Source organism: Oryctolagus cuniculus, chromosome 10, assembly GCF_964237555.1.
Source record: "Oryctolagus cuniculus chromosome 10, mOryCun1.1, whole genome shotgun sequence".
Taxonomy (NCBI): Eukaryota; Metazoa; Chordata; class Mammalia; order Lagomorpha; family Leporidae; genus Oryctolagus; species Oryctolagus cuniculus.
This window is the reverse complement of record NC_091441.1, coordinates 91,195,843-91,210,802: the sequence shown is the minus strand read 5'-3', so window position 1 is coordinate 91,210,802 and position 14,960 is coordinate 91,195,843. Positions and strand designations below refer to the sequence as shown.

The window sequence follows — 14,960 nt, the reverse complement described above, 5'->3', positions numbered from 1 at the left end:
TTTCCAGGTGAGGCTGTTCTTTGTTAGAAAGATTGTTGTTGTTGTTGTTGTTGCTAAGGCAATAACTAAGATGCAGGGCTGGGGACTTACTGGTGGCAGGCAGGAGTTCCAGGTGGTTGTGTCATCACTGCTGGTGCTTATGCTGACATTACAGTTGTCAACCTGGGATGCACTCAGGCCATGGGAAGCACCAGCATCCTCCAGCTCTTCATTCTGTTGCCGCCGTAGGCTTGCCAGCATCTGCAACTCGGATTCACTCATCTGGCTGGGCTGATAATTTCTCCAGTCATATTCCTTAAAAAGAGGGAAGAACATGACAGAGCAAAGGGTTACTTGGTTTTTCTCAATCACATGGGTTACCATCCAATGGTCTTTCACAGATGTAATCCCTGAAAAGGCTCCTCATGACAGAGGCTCAAACCTTAATATGCTGTATTAGTGTATTTTTTGTTACTACAACAAAATATCAAGAGGAAACTATCTTTTAAAAGAGAAAAGGTTTATTCAGCTCACAGTTCGGAAGGTTCAGGTCCAAGAGTGGACAGCCCCATTGGTTTGGCCTCTGTGAGGACAACGGATAGAAATGGGGAAGTGCATAAGGAGGATGGATCACATGGCAAGCCAGGAAGTAGAGAAAAAGTAACCAACTCTCTTGTAAGAGCTACCTTCTGAGGGCACACCCCCAACAATCTAAGGACCTCCCACTAGACCAACCTCTAAACATCACAATTGGATTAAGTTTCCGCTATCCAAATACCCTTGAGTTTAGGCTTAGAGTTCTGTATGATTTCAGTAGTGAAAGCATCTTCAAGCCACAGCACATGCCTTCATGCTTTGGCTCATTTATTCCTTTGCTCCTGACATGCCAGCCATACCACTAAGGTTCTAGGAGCATCAAACTTGTGCCAGGCTGCCTTCTTTACTGTGCTTGCACACATGCTAGTCACCTCTGCCCCACGTTCTGGCTAACTCCTAGGCAATCTTCAGGGTCCCAATTATGCATCACTTCTGCATAGAAGCCTTTTCTTTCTTTTCTGTTTTTAAGATTTATTTTATTTTTTTTTGAAAGGTAGAGTTACAGAGAGAGGTAGAGACAGAGAGAGAGAGAGAGAGGTCTTCCACCTGCTCCCAAGTGGCCTCAATGACTGGGGCTGGGCCAGGCCAAAGCCAGGAGCTTCTCCAGGGTCTCCCATATGGGTGCAGGGGCTCAAGGACTTGGGCCATCTTCCACTGCTTTCCCAGGTGCATTAGCAGGGAGCAAGGTCAGAAGTGGGACCACCGGGATTTGAACCAGTACCCATATGGGATGATGGCACTGCAGGCCTGGGCTTTAACCTGCTGCGCCACAGTGCCAGTCTCCAGGGAAGCCTTTTTTGACAACCACCTACTGGGTCAGCTGCTTTATTATGTACTCTCAATGAATTTTAACATTTTGACTTTTATTATTTATCATAATTGCAGTTGTATAATGGTTTTTTGGACTGCACTGGTTGACTATGAACTCTACAAAGGTGTTTACCACAACTGTTTTAATCCTATTGTATTTCCCATATCTGGTGCTTAATAAGTGTTCAAACAGTACTCGCGGACTGGCCACATAAAAAAATCAAAGCAGTTCTTCTTTAAAAGAAAAATTACTTTATATAAAGAAGTTCAGTTTATAAGGGAGTTAATGAATTTCAGCATTGTGAACACTACAATCAAATATATTCAACTGAGAGTAAGACTGAGAACGACTATTTCTGTTAAAAGCCATCAAACAAAATAGAATGTTAAGATGGGAACATGGAAGATCTCACAGCCAGAAAACCCTCACAGCTACAATAAACATCTATACTGACATGGAGCACACTATATTTGCAGTCTGTCACACATATTTTTTAAAGAAAACTACTATAAATTTTTAGAGGCTAATACAGTATTATTTCAATGCACAGGACAGAAACAAGCACATGGAATTTTCAAAACTTTCTTTTTGGCTTAAACCACATTTGATAGCTTATGTCAATTTTAACATTGCTAATATACTAGGAGCCCATAGTTACCAGTGCAATTTACATCCAGAACTGTCATGGAACATGAAAACAATTTTGAAATTTTCTTGTACAACTGGAAATATAGGTTATACTCAGAAAGATTTTTTCCAAGATATACTAGGATTTTTAGACATTCAAATCACTATACTTAATATCCTGGTCAATGTTTTGAGACGGACACTGTCTTTTCTTGCTTCTTTTCTGCCTCATAGGGATGTAAAACACTGAGAAAATATTGTGAATAGAATTTTTGGTGTTCTTCTTAATAAAGCATTATCATCATCATAATTTGGGGTTTGTATAAGCTTATTATCTAATCATGTAATGTGGGAAATTTCTGGAAAGTTGCCTGTGGAAATTCAGTTAAATCCTTACAGTTCATAGCTCCAGCAGCATGGCACCATGAGAGGCCATGTAGTCATTAATAAGAGATTTCCTAAGTATTTAATATGCTTTGAGAATTCTTGGGGGGGCAAAACAGATATTACAAGAAGAATAAAATCCATAATCCAATGAAAAACAAATAAAAAAGGAAACAGAAATAACTCAAATTCAAAAGAGGAAGTTGAGGGGGACAATAAACACATGAAAAGATGCTCAAGATCACTACTATTAGAGACATACAAATCAAAGCCACAATAAGATACTCTTTACATCCACAAGGATGACTAAAATACAAAAGACAGACAATGAGTACTTGGGAGGATGTGGAGAAATTGGAATACTTATACATTAGTGGTGGGGCTACAAAATAGTGCAGCCACTTAGGAAAACAGTTTAGTAGTTTCTCAAAATGTGAAACATAGAGTTACCATGTGACCCAGCAACTCACTTGTTGGTAGATACCAAGAGAACAGAAAACATGTTTACACAAAACCTGGTATACAAATGCTTATAGCAGCATTATTCATAATAGTGAAATAGTGGAAACAACCAAATGTCATCAATTGATAAATGGATTTTTGTTAACCATATAATAGAATAAACTACAGTGCATGGTAGATGCTTGGCTTAGCGGTTAAAATGCTTCTCAGGACACCATGTCCCATTTAGGAGTGCCCGAGTTTGAGAACTGTCTCCACTTTCAACTCCTGCTTCCCATTAATGTGCACCTTGGGAAGCAGCAGGTGATGGCTCAAGTACTTGGGTCCCTGTCACCCACGTAGAAGACCAAGATTAAGTTCTGGACCTCTGGCTTCGGCCTGGCCCAGCTCAGTGTTTACAAGAATTTGGGAAGTGAACCAGTGGATGGATCGAAGATTTCTGTTTGTCTCTTTATTTTTCTACATTTCAAATAAAACGAAAATTAAAAAAAAAATGTCCAACAGAAAAAAAGTAGTCAAAAATTTAAAAGCTTAAAAAACTCATGGAAAACTGGTATGATAAAACTGTGTATGGAATTGAAAATTATCTGGCATCAAAAATAAACTGACCTGGGGCCAGTGCTGTGGTGCAGCAGGTTAAAGCCCTGGCCATAAGGGCGCTGGTTCTAGTCCTGGCTGCTCCTCTTCTAATCCAGTTCTCTGCTGTGGCCTGGAATAGCAATAGAAGATGGCCTAAACCCCTGGGCCCCTGCACCCACATGGGAGACCTGGAAGAAGCTCCTGGATCCTGGCTTTGGGTTAGCACAGCTCCGGCCTTTGTAGCCATCTGGGGAATGAACCAGCGGATGGAAGACCTCTCTCTCTGTCACTATCTCTCTCTGTAACTCTGTCTTTCAAATAAATAAAAAATAAATCTTTAAAAAAAAAAACCTGACCTTTCAATTACATTTTCCATGAACTTTTTAAAAAAGGATTTATTTATTTGAAAGGCAGAGTTACAGAAAGAGAGTGAGAGACACAGATAGAGAGACCTTCCATCTGCTGGTTCACTTTCCAGATGGCCACAACAGCCAGTGATGGATCAGGCTAAAGCCAGGAGCCAAGAGCTTCATCTGGATCTCCTGACACGTGGGCATCAGGCAGGTGGAACAGCTGGGACAGGACGTGGTACCCATACAGGTTGCTGGTGTTGCAGGCAGCAACTTTACCTGTTACCCTACAATGCCAGCCCCTATTTTTCATGAATTTTTTGAAGCATTCTCACAATTCAGCAGAAAAGAATAATGAAGTACTGATACACATTACAATTTAGGTGAACCAAAAAGCCAGGCACGAAAGGCAACAAGCCATGTGATTCCATTTATATGAAATGTCCAGGATGGGCAAACACATAGATACAAAGTAGACTCAGTAAAATTATGGGTGCTAGTGGCTGGGAAAAGGGAAATGGACAGTGACTCCTAGGAGGGGTGAAGTTTCTTTGGAGTGATGAAAGCTTCCTGAAATAAAGTCATCTTGATGGCTACAGAATTTGGTGAATGCACTAAAAACTCCTAAACCGTACACTTTTCAAGACTGAATTTTGGCCGGCGCCGAGGCTCAATAGGCTAATCCTCCACCTAGCGGTGCCGGCACACCAGGTTCTAGTCCCAGTCAGGGCGCTGGATTCTTTCCCGGTTGCCCCTCTTCCAGGTCGGCTCTCTGCTGTGGCCCAGGAAGGCAGTGGAGGATGGCCCAAGTGCTTGGGCCCTGCACCCCATGGGAGACCAGGAGAAGCACCTGGCTCCTGCCTTCGGATCAGCGCGGTGCGCCAGCCGCAGCGTGCCGGCCGTGGCAGCCATTGGAGGGTGGACCAACGGCAAAAAGGAAGACCTTTCTCTCTGTCTCTCTCTCTCACTGTCCACTCTGCCTGTAAAAAAAAAAAAAAAAAAAAAAAAGAAAAAGAAAAAGAAGAAAAAAAAAGACTGAATTAGTTGGTTATGAATTAAATTTCAATAAAAAGTAGTTGGGTAATCAGATATAAAAATGAGAATAACAGCCTCCTGACATTGGGTGCAACAGTGAACAAACAACTAAGTGACTTAGTGTCCTTTTTCAGTTTTCTGTCAAGAAAATAGGGATGAAACATTCCAATGTGTCTATGGGTATGTGACTTGGCATTCCATTGCCAATGCATGTTTGTACAATTAAAGATGATATTTTAATTTTTACCACTTTTCTTTAGAAGAAGGCTTAATGTGTACTTTGTATGATTGACTCATCCTTCCAATTCATTGATTTAATGCTCAGCCCTGTATTGTGCCTGAACACTCTGGATGCTGAGACAGAAAAATAAGAGATGATATGGTAGTGGTTAAGCTGGGCAGATCTAAAGCTGCACACCAACCTCACCACTTAGCAGTTATATGTGATTGGGAATATCACCCACCCTTTCTACACCTCAAGCGTCTTCATCTCTAAAAAGGGGAGCATCATGTATACTTCATGGAATTTTTGGTGGGCTAAAAGAAATAATCCATACTAAATGCACAGCATAGTACCTGGCTAACAACTTATACTAGGGATATAACTTACGGTTTTCCCTTTAACAGAAAATGTTCGAGTATGTACCTTCCAAGCATATGTACCACTGTATTAAAATAATATGTATAATAAAAATACAGGGATTAAAATGGTTGAGATAAAAAAAATGAATGGACATCATTTAAAAATGTTCCTCTGCAACCAAGGTGAGTTATTTTTGGCCCACATATTCTGGTGGATATACATTCCACTTGAGGGGGCACTGAGTTGCCCATCAATACATGGACACCCTGTGATTATTACTGGTTCCTCTCATTTTATCTGTTTCCATTCTTCCTTTATGTATGATGTCGGGAGCTGGGGGTACAAAGAAAACAAGACCCACCCCTGCCCTTATGGAGCTCAGTCCGTAGAGACCTAACAGGTATTATATAACAGGAATTATAATCAAAACTACAATACAATATCAATCAATACTGTGATCAATAATATAACAAAGATATGACTAAGATGCTGGAGGAATGCAGCACACAAATGACTAAATGCCCAGGAGAATTACAGAAAGCCTCACAGGAGTCGAAAGTGGCTTTCAATAGGAATTAAACTTGTTGACAAATGGAATAAGTGGCCCTGGGAGCACTGAAGCGGGGGCTGGAGGAAGGCTGGCAGGGATACTGCAGTCACTAGAAGTGGTGGAAATGGATTGACTCATTAACTTATTCCATAAACACTTACAGAGGCCCTATTATCTACCAGGCACTATTGGAGTTGTTTGCTTAGAACTCTCTACTTCCATGATTTTATTTCACACAGTGGTAAAATGTATTCTGATAAAACCCTGGAAGCAGCAACCAAAAATGAACAGAGAAAAGAAACAAAATTCTTCCAGGGTCACAACTGGCAGCAGAGACAGGTAATTAACTTAGTTCCTCGAGACATTTCTGATTTCCAATCTCTTAAACCATTTAAAAAGCACCAGAAAGGCTAAATCATTTATTAATTTTTTTAAAAAAGAAGCCTTGCAATAAAGTCTTCACATTAAAGTGGACAAGATGTCATCTAACTAAATTGTACAACCGCTGAGAGGCAAAGTATCTTATGTAATTTTAACTCTGAAAGGCTCAAAATGTTATGTATATAACTCAATTTCATCTCAAAATATCCTTGTAGGAAAAGAGGGAGAAGTTATCCACCAGATTCATTTTAGGAAGAAGACAACGGGCTGGAGGCTTTAGAGTTCAGCTGCGCTCAGGCTCCCAGGTAAGTCCTTTGCTCACTAAACCATTCAAGTCATTCATTTTCATTGATCTTTCTTCAGATGTTATTGGCAGCTCAAGCTGGTGAAATTACAAAGACAATTAAGATATGACTCCTGTATTCATGGGCCTTCCATCCAGTAGGGCAACTGAGATCCATAAAGAAATAATCATAAATAAGCAGAATGTGTTAAAGTATAGCATTCACAATGACACTGAGCCTTGATAATGATGAAAAGGAAATCAGTTAAGTCCAGAAGAAAGATAAAACACAACAAACAAAAACAACCTTTCAACTTTATGACTTTTGCCCAATCTCTGGTCTCGAGATTTTAAGACAGAATGGCTTAATCAATCAAATATCTGCCTATAGAATTTTGTGAACCTCAGATAAAATCAAGTTCACTGAACTGTGTGTAACACAACTAAATTTACAGTGTGGTATGGAGAAAAATGAGCCATGGCCATGGGATAAGATCAGACCAGGAAGTACATTCTGTTCCTTATAGAAGGGAGGGGTAGAGAAGTGGGAGAAAATTGGGATGTTATTCTCATTTTGGAGCCTACTGAAATCTTCAAAATGGCCTTTAAGAATCAAGTTTGCATTGTGTAAGTATATGACACCCACAGCACAGCAGACATCATACTACAATAACTCTTAATAAAAGATGTATCGAATAATCCCTGTCTGGGGCAGTTGTTTAGCCTAGCAGTTAAGACCCTAGTTAAGATGCCTGTATCCCACATCAGAGTATTAACTCAAGTTTCCTGCTAATGTTGACCTGGGGAGGCAGTGGTGATGCCTCAAGTGACTGAGTTCTTGCCATCATTGTGGGAGAACGGGCTTGAGTTCCTGACTCCTGGCTTTAGCCCTGGAGTTGCAGCTCCAGGTGTTGCAGGCATTTGAGAAAGTCAACCAGTTGATGGGAGCTCTCTCTTTTTCAGTCTCTCAAATAAATTTTTAAAATGAGTTACAAAAAAGGCCGGCGCCACGGCTCACTAGGCTAATCTTCCACCTGTGGCGCTGGTACTCCGGGTTCTAGTCCCAGTTGGGGTGCCGGTTCTGTCCCGGTTACTCCTCTTCCGGTCCAGCTCTCTGCTGTGGCCCGGGAAGGCAGTAGAGGATGGCCCAAGTGCTTGGGCCCTGCACCCCCATGGGAGACCAGGATGAAGCAGCTGGCTCCTGGCTTCGGATCGACGCAGCGTGCCGGCCGTAGCAGCCATTTGGGGGGTGAACCAATGGAAGAAAGACCTTTCTCTCTCTAACTCTGCCTGTCCCCCCACCCCAAATGAGTTACAAGAATTCATATATCTTTCTAACTTTAAAGAAGTATCACTTATTACAAAGGGGGTGGTAGCTGCTAGAATAGAATACAAAAGGCAATACAAGAGAAGGGAGACAGACAAAATGCTTTGGCCTTTCAGAAAAGAGAGGCTGGGGCCGGTGGTGCAGCCCAGTTAAGCTGCCATCTGCAACACTGTCATCCTTTATCAGTGCTTATTCAAGTCTTGGCTGTGCCACTTCCAATCCAGCTTCTGGCTGAAGTGCCTGGGAAGGCAGCAGAGGATTGCCGAGGTACTTGGATCACTGACACTCATGTGGGAGACCAGAATGGGGTTCCTGGCTCCTAGCATTAGCCTGGCCCAGCTCCAGCTGTTGTGACCATTTGGGTGGTTGGCCAGTGGATGGAAGACCTCTCTCCCTCTCTCTCCTTCTGTTACTCTGCCTAAACAAATAAATCTTAAAAAAAAAAAAAAAAAGAGAAGTCATTTTGCACAGGATCAGTTACAGCTTCCTGGAAGAGAGGCTCTTAGCTGGGCCTTGAAGAACAAGAAGGGTAGCACAGCAGCACATTCCAACCAGCAGGCAAGAAAACGTGGGGCAACCGAGAAGCATGGAACTTATACATATAGAAAAATCAATAAACAAACTAGAAAATAAAACCCAAACATTAGTGTTTTGGAAATGAGACAAGCAACACTGTTCTAAAGCAACAACGATAGAAACACCCACAATTTAATGAAGCCTTTGGAAGACGAAATGGGTTTCCCTGCCCAAGTCAAAGAGTTTACCAAAAGACATATTTTGACAGTCTATCAAAAGATGCAAATGCCCCTCAGAATAGAATAGAGAACTAAACGGTATAAAATTTGCACAGTGCAACACTATACAGCAATAAAATGAGAGCAATATGGAATTTCATGAACAAAATGCTAAGTGAGAGAAGCCACACTAGATGCTGGACAAGTTAATCTTGGGAAGTCAGTTGTGAGGGGCAAGCGACAGGAAGGGAGCATATCAGGCCTACTCGGGTGCTGGCACTGTTTTTTCTTGATGCAGGTGTTAAAAAGGTTTGTTCAGTTTGTGAATATTCATCAGAGCATGCGCTTGTGGCATGCACACTGCCCCATGTTCAACAACAAAAGGAATTTTAAGGCTCAAAAAAGATTTCCCAGAAAGTGATTATTTGTTAATTATTGGCAAGTCACTCTGTATAATTCTAGTGGGAAAAAAGCATGTTGTAAATGCAGCTGAGAGGTCAGAACCTACTGACGGTTTAAAATTTACATTTACTATTTAAGAATTTAATAGCTGCATTCAGAAAATTCTGGAAGTTTTTTTTTGGACTCCTACACAGAAAGAAAAGTACTAGAAAATTCCATTTTCCAAAGGTAATTTTAAACTTTAACTGCCATTTTTATTTGAGGGTTAATCTCCTAGCCATTACTGTTTACTGACAGTATTTAATCTCTACACTGATCGTTTATATAATGGCTGATGGCACATTAGTATCCCAGGGCATCTCTTCCCCAACTAGCACTCCTGAGGCACCTGTCTCCTCATGGGTTTGTCCTGATTTTCCAAAGAAAACAAAAACATTAGAGAAGATAAATTTCTTCAATAAAAATTTGATAAGTAGGATGCTAACCTTAGCATTAGAATATTGGGGGAAAGGAAATGTTCTATAGATGCCCCTCAACTTACAATGGGGTTATGTCCTGATAAACCCATTTCACCGTAAATTAAACTATGATTAGGTTAGAAGTGCACCTACTATAGCTAAACCACAGAACATCCCAAGTTGGCAACACAGTGCAATGTAAAGTCTTGGCTGTTTTTTCTTGTGACTGTGAGGCTGACAGGGAGCTGCCCTCCCTGCTGCTGCCCAGTGTCAGAGTCAGTATTGTACTGCTTACTGCTAGCCCAGAAAAAGTCAAAATTTAAAATGTCAAGTATGGATTCTACTGAATGAGTATGCCTTTCTCATCACGAAAAGTCAAAAAATTTTGAGTTGAATCATGGGTAAGTCAAACCCATCTATAGTGGCTTTGGCTGAACAGTCAATGCATTTTCATGGATTCAAACTTCTGAAAGTCGCTTAATTCCTGTCAAGTTTTTCTACCTGTAATTTCTGAAGCTTTAACTTGCTCTTCTTTATTAGAGTACATGGCACATTATTTGCATGCGGGGATGTTCAGAAATGGAGAGTATCAAAATGTCCTAATGACTTCTGTAATTCTATATTATCATCCAAATTTTAGATAATTCCATTTTTAATCATTGTAACATACTTCTATTCAAGGTCATTTTGCCTTTGCAAATAATGAAACACTTGATGGAATGAAAGGGAAAGAATAATGAGCAACAGAGGAGTTTGTACTGAAAAATATTCACAGAGAAGGCAGAGGGCTACAAGCAAGTTCCACTCAGAAAATTTTTATACCAAATTCTTTTGCTGGCAGCACAAATGTTATATAATCATCAAATTTTGTAGTTTCAGCATATTTTCAGAAACTGATCACGACTCTTGTTTTTTTAGAGACAAGGAAATAATGCAATTTAGACAAAACATCAAATGTTAGACCGTTTTCCAAAAGCTATTAGTAAGCAGTGTCCAATTTGATAAGTGAAACATTCTTCCCGTTGTTAGCACTATGGTTGATGAAATGCTACTAGTTTTTCCCCGGTTCAGTTCAATCTATCAGCCATGAAACTATGCATCTGCAAGTTAGCTTCTGAACAAGGTAAGCACACACAGGGTGGTCTCTGGGGAATGACCACACAGATTCCATTTCTTGCTTCTAAATGCTTTTTTCTCTTCAGGGCATCCCTGCAAAAACACCCACATGTTAACTGGCAGAAGGCACACATTAATTCATTCAGTGCAGCACTTGATTCAACCATAAACACAGAGCAAGAAGCACACAATCATAATCGCTCTCACATATTGAACGGTATCTGTAAACTAACTTCTGGAATCTTATGTATGTACAATGATTTTATTTGCTACAGAATGTCAGGCATACAGGTCTACATTTCTAACTCTCAGCACTAGGAAAATACCCAGCAGGATAACGGGCTTGGTGTTCTACAATGCTCCATTCTCATTTCATGTTCATAATAAGCATTATTCTCCTCAAGTCTATAGATGATGTAATTGAGGCTTAGAAAGATCAAGAAGTATGTCCAAGATCACAAACGTAAGAGGGAGCAAAGCCAGGACTCTGGCTAGTGTTCTGAGCCACGGTGCCATGGATCTTGACTTCCCAGTTTTGAAGAATAAAACAATAGAAAGACTGGACAGAGAGCTCTGTCTGGGGAAGGCTGTTGTTAACAAGTGGTCCAGAGCAGCCTGAGACCAGCGGGTATGAGGAAGACTCTGTAAAGGAGGAAGAGGGGCACCTCTAAGTGTCCCTGCAAAGTTGAGCCACAGCAATGAACATGTGGGCAACACGTGGGCCAATCCGCCGCAGAAAAAGCTGTTTTGAAACAATGCAATATTGTTGTAGCCAAAGCAAGTAAGGGGTCAGAAACACATTTATGAATCCTTCAAACAATGGGGCATTGTTGGAAAAACAGCTGTAAATGCATTCTTGAGTAGCAAATACAAACAGAGACAGATGGTCTCCCTTTGAACAAACAGTATTATATACCCTAGAATGTGCAGAATTTTAAATGATCGAATGTTTTTAAAATTCTATAATTTCATTCTTAGTTTGTAGAACACATATTGCATAGATTTTTATTACTTTTCAAAAATATATGGTAGATTCCCTACTCCAATACTGAGCTCACAAGCATCAAGGAGGAAGGTGATGAAACAAATCCTTTTCACATTATCCAAAGGAAATTGTTTCACAATTAGAAGAAAAAAATTTGCTCACATTGCATTGCACTATAGCTTAAAATATCTTTAAAAATGTCCTTCCATAATTCAGTTTTGATACTCAGAAATGGATTTATGAAAGTTAAAATCAAATTTTACATGATTCATTTTACCATTCTTTTACTATAAAAACATGTTTTTATTTTTCCTAAAAAGAACATTGAGGTTTTTAATTTGTAGGATATTTTCTTATGAAAAAAACCTTTCTTCAAGGATCTCAAACTTTTTCTGGAGCCACAAAGCCTGTATCTAAGTCTGTTTGTTTGTTTAAAGATGCACATAATGGCACTTTCAAGTTTAAAATGGTGCATTCAAAATCGTTTGAATACAGTTATATGTGCGGAAAAGTTTAATTACTAGCTATCTACATGGTTGCAATACTACCCGGAGGGCTGTACTTCTTTCTTAATTAAAAATATTTAAACTTAATAATAGAGAACTCTATTAAAATATGAATAAAACATTACAAGGAAGAAGTTTACCAAGTCATTAACAAATCAATCCCAGTAAGCATTTCCTAAGAGTAATTAATACTCTTCCATATCAGGGGGTTAGAAAGACAGTTCCCCATGTACCCAGTTTTCTAAGAGCCTGTAATTTTCCTTTGCCACAAAGTCGCTTCACTTGGGCACTTTGGGGAGCACAGATTTTCAATGGGATGCTCCTTGCAATTCTTGATTGCAAAATCTTGATGGCTAAGTTCCTCCTACAATCTTTCACAGCCCAGTAAATATGATTATCAACTGCCGAGTTGTTTAAGTTCCAACTTAGGAGGGAACCTTTATATCGCCTGTTTCCTCTTCTCCATATCCTGTTAGTTCTACCTCTCAAACATTCCAGTTGTCTACCAGTTCCCTTCATGTCTACTCTAAATTCTCAGTTTAAGCCCTTAATTGCTTTCTCTGCCTCCATTCCTGTCCTGTTGCATCCATTCTTGACAGATAGAAGAATGCTTCTGAATGTTTATCAGACAACATGGCTGTCTTGCTTAAAATCCTTTCAAGTTTGCTGCTGCAGTTGGAACAAAGATCACTCTAGTCACCAAAGCCCTCCTGGCCTTATATGACCTGAGCCCTGTTCACCCTCCCACCTCATCCTCTTCTACTTGCTCCTTGATTACATGTCTCAATGACATGGATTCTCTCTTCTTCCTCAAAGATGCATATTTCAGGAGATTTCTATCTAGCTGTTCCTAATCCCTAAAACACTATTTCCAGGTTCTTTGCCTGGCTGAATTCTCCCTAGACTTCAGCTCTTAGCTCAAAAGTCAGTTATTCAGATATCACATAAAGGCATCTACCATTCCGTCCAACCTTGCTGCGCTATTCCATCGTCCTATTTCTTCTCACACCCTTATCATAGTTGGTACTTATTTGCTTGTTGTCTATTGCCCAATAGATTTAAGCTCCTGAGGAGAGAGGCCTTATCTTAGTCATGTTGTACTTCCAGAACCTGGGAGGGTGTTTGACCTAGTAGGCACTAAAGAGAAGAGATACGACTATGTACCCAGAGCCAACATATTTGTATTATATCATCCTGAGGCCCTTTGTTTTTAGAGACATAGCTTAGGGGGTGGAAATCCCCAAGATGCACATATTCTAAATATATGGACTAGCTGCATTTATATTAGTATTAGAAGGATTTCTAGATCCAGGATAATTCTCAAAATTTTCATATGTCATCAAGTATTTTTCCTAAGTCATACTAATAGCATCATTCTAGGCTCCTTGAACTCACTACATATGTGTGAAGAATTGAATAGAGCACAAAAGTCAAAATCAAAAAATCTTAACTATTTTGTAATAACGAAAAAATTTCCATTCAAATGAAATTCATTTGTGGAGGCAATTAGAAAAGAAAAAGGAATAAGAAGAATCCAGATTGGCAAAGAAGCAGCAAAATTTAACTTGCATCTGTTTCCCATAACATGATCTTGTTTATAGGAAATTACAAAGTAAAAACAAAACCAAAAAACTCACATTCAAAAACTACTAGAAGTAACAAAAGAGACTCACCAAGGTTGTAAGATAAAAAAAATATGAAAAATCAACTATATCTCTAAACACTGGAAATGAACAAAGAAAAATGAGATTAAGAAAATAATTTCACTTCCAGTCCAGCTCTCTGCTGTAGCCCAGGAAGGCAGTGGAGGATGGCCCAAGTGCTTGGGCCCTGCACCGGCATGGGAGACCAGGAGGAAGCACCTGGCTTCTGGCTTCAGATTGGCGCAGCACGTCGGCCACAGCAGCCATTTGGGGGGTGAACCAATGGAAGGAAGACCTTTCTCTCTGTCTCTCTTACTGTCTAACTGCTTGTCAAAAAAAAAAAAAAGAAAAAAAAAAAGAAAAAAAAGAAAAGAATTTCATTCACAATAGTATCAAAATTAATAAAATTCTTAGAAATGAATTTAATATAAGCAGCACAAGATTTATATGGTGAAAACTACAAACATTTATGAAAGAAATTAAAGAACATTTAAAAAGATATAAAGACATATGATAGGCTGGTTAAGTTTATTACCATGAAGATAGTACTAATATTCCTCAAATCCCTACCAAAACCCATTGGCCATTTTTGCAGAAACTGACAACCTGATCCTCACATTTATATGGAAGTGCAAGGACCCCATTAAGAAAAAGCAGAGAAAAGTTGAAGAATCCATACTTCCTGACTTCAGAGGTTACTACTGAGCTATGTTGATCAAGATGATGTGGTACCAGCATGGGGATAGATACAAAGTTCAGTGGAATGGAATCACAACACCACAAACAGCACTTGAAGTATGGTCAACTCATTGCAGGAAAGAACTGTCTTCAAAAAATGGTACCTGAACAATTAGAAATCCATGTGAAACATGTAGGTAGGCCTTACCTCACACCACACACAAAAGTGAAGTCAAAATGGATCACAGAAGTAGATTCAAGGGTTAAAATAATAAAACTCTTAGATAAAGAAATAGAATAACGCTTTTGTGGGTTGGGGCTAGGCACTGGCTTCTGAGATATAACAACAAATGCACAAGCAACAGAAGAAAAAACAGATAAACTAGACTTCATCAAATGAAAGCTTCTGTGCTCAGAGGACACAATAAAGAAATGAAAAGACAATCCACAGAATGGAAGAAAATGTCTGCAAATCATATAGTTGATAAGG

At 39.7% G+C, this 14,960-nt stretch overlaps 1 protein-coding gene across 13 annotated transcripts in view; it reads right to left on the bottom strand.

Moving 5' to 3' along the window:
- The window catches only part of CFAP20DC (CFAP20 domain containing), a 343,042-nt gene that overhangs the window by 130,906 nt on the left and 197,176 nt on the right, over positions 1 to 14,960 (bottom strand). For all 13 annotated transcript variants that reach the window (XR_011379498.1, XM_051852253.2, XM_051852249.2 and 10 more), the window contains one exon: positions 91 to 294. Coding sequence is in view for 12 of the 13 variants with exons in the window: in XM_051852253.2 (XP_051708213.2) it covers positions 91 to 294 (204 nt within the window). In the remaining variant the exon portion in view is untranslated. The remainder of the gene's footprint in view (positions 1 to 90; positions 295 to 14,960) is intronic.